Source organism: Pteropus medius, unplaced genomic scaffold, assembly GCF_902729225.1.
Source record: "Pteropus medius unplaced genomic scaffold, Ma_sr-lr_union100, whole genome shotgun sequence".
Lineage (NCBI taxonomy): Eukaryota > Metazoa > Chordata > Mammalia > Chiroptera > Pteropodidae > Pteropus > Pteropus medius.
In genome coordinates, this window is record NW_024349799.1 from 2,375,787 (window position 1) to 2,384,903 (window position 9,117).

A 9,117-nucleotide genomic window follows, 5' to 3' on the forward strand; every position below is an offset into this window, starting at 1 on the left:
GTATCTCTCTGTCTCTCTGTCTCTCTGTCTCTCTTAGGTGGGGGGTGGTACAAATTGCTAAGTTTGAGGATTTGTGACCTGGCTCTCATGGGCTTATCCTCTTGTCACTTGTACAATCTACCTGAGCTTGACCACCTTCTCTAGGCAAGACTCCCTAGGTTAACTAAGACAGTGAGGTGGGAAGAGCAGATTACCTGGATGGCTGTGGTTCTCACCTGGACAGAGACCTGCTGCACAGGACGAAGTTTAAAGTTGTTCCTGTGCATTCTGGGATGTGTGGAGTTTAGAAAAACTCCTACTGGGATACAATAGTTTCTGATGCTCCAGGATGGGGCCAGGTTATCTTTTTAATACATATATGCTTGCATCGTACTTATGCACGCATTAAACATCTGCTTATTGCTGTATAATAAAACCATTTGTAAAGACAACTCTTGCCCAGTAAAGACTTGTGTTAAGAGATAATTGCAGTATCATAATTCAAGTCTGGGTTTGGCTAGGACTATCTTCATGCATAGGACAATCTCTTTGCAGGAGTGTGTGTATTTTAATGTGACTGAAGTCTCCCTGGACAGGGGAAGTCCTTCCCACACTTTTTAGGAGAACCCAGAAGTAGACACTGTGAAGTGGCTTAAGGAGGAGGGTAGGTGTGGACTCAGTGGGGCATCTCCTCTGAGTCCTCACATCCAGGAGAGACATTTCTGTCTCCAGATATGATCCCATGTCAGTCATTCAATTTAGGTCATTCCATGGTGTTTCTTTTGGGACTCAGGTAGCCGTATGAGGCCCCCTGGTGGCCTGAAATAATTTGCGAGTTTACTTTTCAGGCATTTCGAAGAGTAGGTATGGCTGGAGAAGTACAAGGGTAGTCAATACTCACCTAGACCTGGTTTTACAGTAGAGGCAGGGCAGAGTAGGATGACCTATTTTGGGAGAGTTGAGAACTAAAGTGTTTTCTTTTAAGAGATTAAAATAAAGGGACTATAATTCTGAATAAACCACTCATGTCCTGATTTTTCATTCTTCAGTTAATTTCACAAACTTATTGAGTACCTACTCTGTGCAAGACATTGTATTAGGCATCACAGGATAAAAAGAAATAAAGACACATCATGAACTTCTAAGGAGCTTTGGAAGAGGATAAAACACTGATGCCACCAACATGGTAGAAAACAAAAGCTACCATCAGAGCATAAAGAGCAGTTACTTTCAGATACAAGCGAAGGCCTTTAGGAAGAAGTTGCATTTAAGCTGGGGCTCTAATGAGAAGCAGGTTTTGGAAATACTGAGATGGAGAGGGAAAAGATGGAATTCTGGAGAAGAGAAAAACAGAAGTACGAAGAGACATGGAGGCAGGAAAACTGAAGCCTGATCCAGGAATGGTAAATAGTCTGGTCTGGATAACTCATAAGGAGTTTTTGGGTTGGAGTGAGAGTAAAAGCTGGATACATCTGTTTGGATCAGACTGTGGAGAACCTTGAACACTTGCCTGAGAAATTTCTTCATCAATCAGTAAGGAGCTTTATCTTTGAATAGAAAAGAGTCAATTGAAAGCATAGACTCCCTCCTACAGAAATAAACACAATGCCATACTTGTATTTTGTCCAGAGGAGTGTTGATTTTCATGTACTTAAAATAATCGTGAGGTATTCTATTGTAATCAGTGACTCCAGATTTTTACAATCCTACCTTCAAAGCCAGGAGAAACGAGGCCATCAACGTATCTCCCCTTAACAAAACTACCTGAGCACAGGGAGCAGTCAGTGCCACAGCTGTCTGCCATATTTAATTAAATTCCTTGATAGAATGCCTTTCATCGAAAGTGCTATGCTAGGCTTTTTCGTTTGTTTGTTTTGCTTTGTTTTTCCAAGGTATAAAAAGGCTTCACACCTAACTATCCTCCTGCTCTAGATAAATGTGATCTAACCTGCATGGACCAGAAATATTTCTGGCTGGAGTTATGGGATAGAGTCCTAGCTGTGTGTGGAATAGCTTGGTGTCCACGGAATTGAAGCAATCATCTTATTTGCATTGTATTAGAACTAACTCAGCAAAGCAGACTGAGAATCTACACAGTGCCTGGCATATAGCTGGTGCTTAAAAATATGTTAAACAAATAATGAATAGCTGATTCAATAACTGTGTAAAACACATTTTACAACTCAGTATACAATTCCTGACCTCAGGCACTGATTCCCTAATAGTAATGATAGAGAAATCTTTTAGAATATAGTAAACATAATTAACAATACTCTTTAGAAGTCATAAAAAAATCACATGATAAAAATTAAAATCTTCTAGTTCAGTTCGGAAGAAACAACATGCCCGTTTGAGAGAAATGTAATTGAGGACATTGCAGGTGAGGCACAGGAAGATGAGCAAAGCAGACCGCAATAAAAATAACTGCAACAGAGATACCCATTTCAGAAGTTTCAGCAGCAGTGAGTATGTATTATTCCAAAAAAAAAAAAAAATGTACATTGACTTTTATATGAAAATCATCAAAAATGCTATATTGGATTCTTTTCATATTAATTTAATCCCCTCCCCATGTCATCTAGTAGCTATACCTTTTACCTTTTTTTTTCACTTCTGACACATCATTATAATCATCTAAAATTATCCAATGTTAAAACATAAAGAATATTAGTTTATTCTTCAAGAAAAAGTACCACCAGTTAGGAGTTACTGAAAGTAAAAAATAAAACTGATGCCAGAGAACCAACTAATTGAAAAAAGAAATGACCATAGAATTTCATAGAAATACGCAAAGTCCAAGGCAATGTAGACTCTCGGCAGAACATTTTTATGATATAACTTCTTAGTCGTGTGGATTATTTCTTTTGGAGGCAGGTCACTGGTGTGCCAGAACTGTTTGATTATTTTCTCATTTTTTCTTGGCTACTTTCCAAGGTGAATCAAGTGTTTTCTAATGCAGCACACCTCCCATGACCCCTAAAATGTTTAATGTAGAGAAAAAGCTGAATTTTCAGTCTTAGAAATAGCCCTTAGAGTTGTTTGTCGTTAAAAATGATACAAGTCATTCCTCACAGATGAGAACCCCCGTCTACCCTCCGCCATCAATCCACCCCTGTTCCTCTAGTCTGCTCCAATGCCAAGTCTATTCTTTCCCACAACAGTTCTGGGTGAACTGGCTGACAGAGGGAGAGCTGGCTTTACAGGCCCCACATACCCCATTTGGTCTCATTTAGTCCTAAGCAAACAAGCTTCTCCGATTCACCACAAGAGCCGTCTGACTCTCCCGTCTCTTGGTTTTCTTGTTCCTCTGTCTCACCTTCCAGCACAAGGCGCTGGAGGCTAACAAAAAAAGTCCCAATGACAGAAGGACCAGGCCAAAGATGGAGATGATGGAGCCGTGGGAATTGAAGCTGTAAGCCACTGCAGTGACCACTATCCCAGCGATGAGGACCACCACCGCGAAGGGGATGATGCAGCGGTAGCAGGAGAGCTCAGCACCCCCAGTAGCAGCCATCAGCTGAATCTCAGTGACCATGGGGACCGTGGTGAACACAACTTCGCTCTTGGGGTTCTTTTCCATTGTCCCTGGCTTGGGAGACTTTGGGGTTCCAAGGATCTCCTTGACGGGCTCTTCAGTCATTCTTATAGTGCTGTTTCCTGGCTGAGTTCACAGACTAGACTTGGGGGGGTCTCACCAGGATGGAAGCTCTGGAGGAGAAGACAGGAGATATCAGTCAGTTTGATGCATCAGAGCGAGCCCCACAAGTACAGGTAAAAAGCTAAGGAAACACCACTGTGTTCTTTTCCAGGATGCGCAAATGCAGGTGAAAATCAACCATATAATCTTTTGCATTCTCCTTGCATCGGACAAAAAACAAGATAAAGCAAATAACCATAAAGAAAGGGAAGAGATAAAAAGCGGGAAACATTTTGCAGTTTTTAATATACCCTGGTGGTCTACAAATGTTTTACTAGACTTTCCACTTTGTCTATTGCTTTTCTTTCCTCTAAGCACAAAGAAAAGCCTCAATCTTCATCCAAAAATGGCCTCAGGCAAGAGGAGACTACATTATCAACAATTCTGTGCACAGTTCGTTCCTCAACTCATAGCAACTTAGACTCTGCCAATGTTTCCGGGCACGACATGCAATCTTTCCAAACTATCACCCATTCACTGCCCACTAAATCAATGTCAAGACCAGAAGCCAGCATATTAATGATGTTCTTCTACGTCAATTTGACAGTCAATAAGTCTCTACTTATTGTAATTATTAAACACAGTGTAATGTGTCTGGGACCACAGTGGGAACACAGTTCAGCAAAAATTCAGTGACAATTAGTCTAGGATTTGTGGATCTAAAATGTGGCAAATCCTCCAATCCATTTGAAAAGAATGGAAAGAGAAAAATTAAGAAAAAAATTTAACAACTTTGTAGGATATAATTTTATGCTTTTTACATTAAAGAAAGATAAGATCAACTAGTAATTTGCTGTCAAGTCACACATTTTTTATTAAACTCAACCAGTATTTTGATATTATGTGTACTATAACATGTTGAAAAAATAATCATGCTAGATTTTCAGTAAAGTTTTACAAGTTCATTTGTCCCCATGCCCTTGTGTTAAAAGATTTGTTGCAATGTACCTTTCTAAATATTTTGAACCTGAACATTCCTGGACAAAACCTGAGACTGCCCATCAAAAGCATCTGGTTGGAATGCTGTCTGTCTATGAGAAATCAGTGAAAATTCCTGTCTGTAACTCAGACATGTTAAGTCATTCACCTTTGTCCTGGAGCAGGAATCTAGCAGCTAAAGAGTTGAGCAACTGTAGTTACTGGAAGAGTTTAAAGGAAGATACTTAAGGCTATTTCAATGAGATTAATACTTTGAACATAATAAGCATCCACTGAAAACAAATTCAGCCCAAATCAAACCTCACAAGTTCTCTCCTGCCCTGGGAGGTCGAAATATCACTCCGGGTGCAATGAAGCCACATATTAGAGCTGCCTATTTGCATGTAATTTCTAGGCACCAAATTAATCACTGCTGTCCAGTGATACCCTAAATACTGGGTAAGCCAGTAAAAGGATATTTGAGATTATGTCTGAAAGAAAAAATCTTCACCCCAAAGCTGAGACTTCATCTGAACGTGAACTTCTATCCCCAAACTACTTACGTACCTCACAGAGAAGCAATCCATTACCAGGGAAACCACGCGGCTTGGAAGGGAAGAAACTGCAGAGTTTCAGCTTCCACTGGTCAGCTTCTGGGAAAAGAGCCTGTAACAGCACGTCTGTCAATAAAATGACAGGACAGGAATCTTCTCTGGGGAAAAGAAAAGGTACAAAAATGCTGAACCGTAGGGTTGGTTTTAGATCCTGGAGTTCGTTCTTTCTCTCTACCTCTGTTCCTAAATGACGCTTGTCTTTCCCTCTCTCTCTTTTTATTTCCTCCCACTCTGATTGCCCCTCCCTGTCTTTTTTTTTTTTCCTTCGTTCTTTTCCTTGCCAGCAGATTTTGAGTGTTGGCTTCCCCCAACTCTGTTCAGTGACATGATAAGTCAGAATCATTCTAGAGTCCCCAGAGACAGGAGCCAGCTTTTACTTTTATTCCTCTTGCAGCATTTAGTAGACTGCTTTGCGTTACTCACTTTTTCCCCAGCCAACCACCAAATCGTCCTCCCGCCCATCAGGCATTTTCATAAGAAAATCCCCGAGTCAGCTTTGCAAACCCAGCTGAGGGGACAGAGCTGACAGGGACAGACACTTTAGGGTGGAAGGAACAGCTGTGAAGTCCTTGGGCAGCTGAATTCAGCCTCTAAGCCAGCAAAAATCCACGTTCCTAGCTTTCCCTAGTATTCTTTATTTATATGTGTATGCTAGCCATCTGAAACTTACCCACCCCACCCCCTTGTTTGATGTTAATTCATTTAGGAATAAGGTGGGAGGTACCAATGTTTGTGGTTAAGAGAGAAAACCAGTGGTCTTGATTTAAACACAATTACTACTTGTCTAGAAGGTAACTTTGGCTATGCTATAATCATCATCATCATCATCATCACCATCCATCATCATCGCTGTCACTTACTATGAAGTATGGCACAGGCAATATGCTCTCATTAACATTAATTCTCACTAGTTTACAAACGAGTTTATAACTGAGCTCATTAATAGTTTATAAATGAGGCTCAGAGGGGTTAAGTAATCTGACCAAGGTCACACAGGAAGAGAGACCCCTTGGTCAGAACCCGAGTCTTTAATCGGCACAAAAATCACATAGAGAGCTTGTTAAATGTTGATCCTCATTCAGTAGATCTGAAACAAGCTCCTGGCTGATGCCAAGCTGCTTCTCCTTGGCCCACTTTAAGGAGCGAGGTGTTTTAAACATTCAAACATATGCAGCTTGACATGTGACCCTCTCAAACAATAAAGTTAAAGATCTATTTCTCACCCCCTCTCCCCCAATGGCCTTTTAGGTTTATACTTTATTAGACAAGTATTGAAATTTTAAATTCCCAGATTGTCTTTTTGAGGGGGAAAAATGAGATGATACTGGGAGACCATTGTAAGTTGGTCCTTATGCTTCTGTAGCTAAATGTTATCCGTCCTCTATTTTTCCATCTATACAAGTTTTAATAACTTTTTGTAACTGGTACGGCAAACCTACAAATCAATTAAGTCTTGGAAAAGATTTATTTTTCTTTCTCTCAGGCTGTCAGGGTTCTCTGACTGCTCGCAGAGGGCTTGGATGTTCTCTGGCATCTCACCTCTCCTGCTCTTTCCAGCCTTGTCTAGTAAAAATACCTTGATGATTTTGTCATAAAGGGAGAGGGACCAGAGGTCCTTTTGATTCTAGAATGAAAGCCAGAGAGAGGGCTTCTTCATTTTGAAAAATAAAGTTGAAAAGTCTCTGAAGCCTGGCTGAGTTGGGGGAGGCTCAGCCTGCTGTGGAGAATGAGTATTTGGCCGGCCTCAGCTGCCACCATCCTCACACTTTTGAAAGGTGGGGCGTAAAGGAACACAACCATCATCCAGGAGGAGTGCTGTCGCTTGCTTTTGAAGATAAGGGATACTTAGCACCAGGACATTTCAGCACTGGCCAACATTGCCCTGGGAAATTGGAGATACTGGCAGTCACTGGCTGCAGAAATTGAAGGTTCTTGAGAATCTCCTTACAAGAGCAGCAGTCCTCTCGAACTGCGAACTGTGGCCTTTGGGGGCAATTCCTCTCTACTTCCTAGCACGGGCTGCTTCCCGCCCCCCACCTCCCCAAATCCAATAAGCTGAAGTTTGTAATATCACCTTATCCTGTTGAATATCATGTTCCCCTATGACCAAAGTCACAAGTACATGAATTAACTTCTTTTAGAGAAAAGCCAGAGGCACCTTTTCCCGTGGTGAGCCCGCGGCTGAATCTATAATGAGGGACAGTGAGTGTATCTGTACGCCAGGAGCATGGGCAGGCCTGTCATTACTTCTCCTAATAACAAAGCTTTCAGGCTTCAGGTGTCATAGTCACTCTAATTCTTTTCCACAAAGAGTATACATCTGCCTAGATACACAAATGCACATCCCTAGAGTCTTAAGTAGATAATTGGTGATTTGTGTTGATAAGTACAAAGAAGTAGAAAGCTTTGGGATAAAGCAGAAATTGTATATGAAGAATAGACACCTATCATTACACCCATGGACACGTGCAGTTTTAACTGTTTACCTCTTCAAATTGAAATAAAAAAAAAAAATCCTAGCAATTAATGTCTGATACCTTTGAACGATTTTTTCCTTCTTCCATTCTGTGCCTGTAAGATATTTAACACCCCTGGGAATTCCTTAAGGGACACTTGCCCCCAAAGGCAAAATCTCATTCACAATGCAACAAACCTTCTTTCTGAGAGCCTTCTTTCAGAAGAAAGAGGAAATCTTTCTGGTTCTTTTTAAAACACATGGCTCCAAGAGATTCCTTTAAATTTGGAGAACTTTTCAGAAAGCTTCCAATGTATTAATTAAATCTATTACCCTTCCCCCCTTACTCCACCCCTCTGTAGGCATTCTGCATTTCTCTCCCAGATCTCTCAAAGAGCAAGGCAAAGATCCTTACCTTTCCCAGCCAGAGTCGGACTGAGACAGCTGCCAGCTCCAGCCAACGGCAACCCTGAGAGGAGGATGCAAATCACAGCCCTAGGGACTGTAAACAAAGTACTCACAGGCTTAAACGCAATTAAGGGACTGGAGAAAAATTGGTGAGAGGAAATCCCTTAAAAGCTGCTGTATTTTGTTCTATTTTTCCCCTTATAGGAATGTGATCCATATTTTTATAAAGGGAACCAAATGTAAAAAGAATGTCCTCCTTTGTTTTTCTCTCTTTGTATCCTCATTCAGGCTTTCATTTTCAAGGGTTTTTCTATCCGAAGCCCTCATCCTGATTCTATCCCTCTGCGAACCTGCAGAAAAGATTTTGAACCTTTGTTCTATACTGCCAGGTGGTGTTTGGAATGTGTGCAGGGGTAGAGAGTAGGCAGGTAAACTAATCTCTTTCAATGTAACATGCAAGGAATAAGAGGAAGAAAAGAAGAAAGGCTTAATGGTGAAAACGGCATTTGGTGCCCTGATGGACCCTCTCCTTAAACTCAGAGGAGTGGTCTTATCAGCGCCTTTCATCAGAGGATGGGAAGACACGACGGAAATGATGGTATACAGGAGAATCACATCTCAGAGGAACTGAGGCACCATCAACAGCAGAGCTAGTACACTTGCTGTTCCAGAGAGAATTCCCCCAAATTTGAAAAATGTCATTTTACTTAGCAACAAGACCAGAAGAAACAAAGTTTTTTCAGGTGAGGGGCTATAGAAGGGGAAGAGGGCAGGGAAGATGGTTAGTACCATGATAAAGAGGAGATTTTTCCTGCTTCCCTTCAGCAGAAGCCAAAGTTTCGGTCTCTGGGTTCGAAAGGGGGGCATTCTGATTTTGCCATGGAGTGTATGCTGTGGAAGACCCGGAAATTGCTCCTTGGGGAACCCACAAACTGCGTTTTGTGAAGAGCAAATCCATGTGCATTCGATTACTCGCGTGTATTTACTTTCAGTTTGCTTTTGCTTGGTGTGGTTCAGTTGGCTTATTTCCAGCAGCCCTGAAGATG

At 41.4% G+C, this 9,117-nt stretch overlaps 1 protein-coding gene across 3 annotated transcripts; it reads right to left on the reverse strand.

The window, feature by feature from the left end:
• Window positions 1-1,842: 1,842 nt before the first annotated feature.
• Window positions 1,843-8,128, reverse strand: TMEM100 (transmembrane protein 100). Of its 3 annotated transcripts, none has more exons than XM_039885705.1 (3): window positions 8,079-8,128; window positions 5,162-5,306; window positions 1,843-3,687 (listed from the first exon to the last, which is right to left on the reverse strand). In XM_039885705.1, exon 3 carries the CDS (start codon window positions 3,617-3,619, stop codon window positions 3,215-3,217), a length of 405 nt encoding a protein of 134 aa, XP_039741639.1. In that variant the 5' UTR covers window positions 3,620-3,687; window positions 5,162-5,306; window positions 8,079-8,128; the 3' UTR covers window positions 1,843-3,214. The 3 variants fall into 3 exon arrangements, with proteins under 3 accessions (XP_039741639.1, XP_039741641.1, XP_039741638.1); XM_039885707.1 differs by lacking the exon at window positions 8,079-8,128 and adding an exon at window positions 5,651-7,992; XM_039885704.1 differs by lacking the exon at window positions 8,079-8,128 and having other exon boundaries at window positions 5,162-5,439.
• Between the last annotated feature and the right edge of the window lie 989 nt (window positions 8,129-9,117).

Bases quoted from the DNA above. Each gene is read 5' to 3' on its own strand.
- TMEM100 (XM_039885705.1), bottom strand. From the start codon at position 3,619: ATGACTGAAGAGCCCGTCAAGGAGATCCTTGGAACCCCAAAGTCTCCC.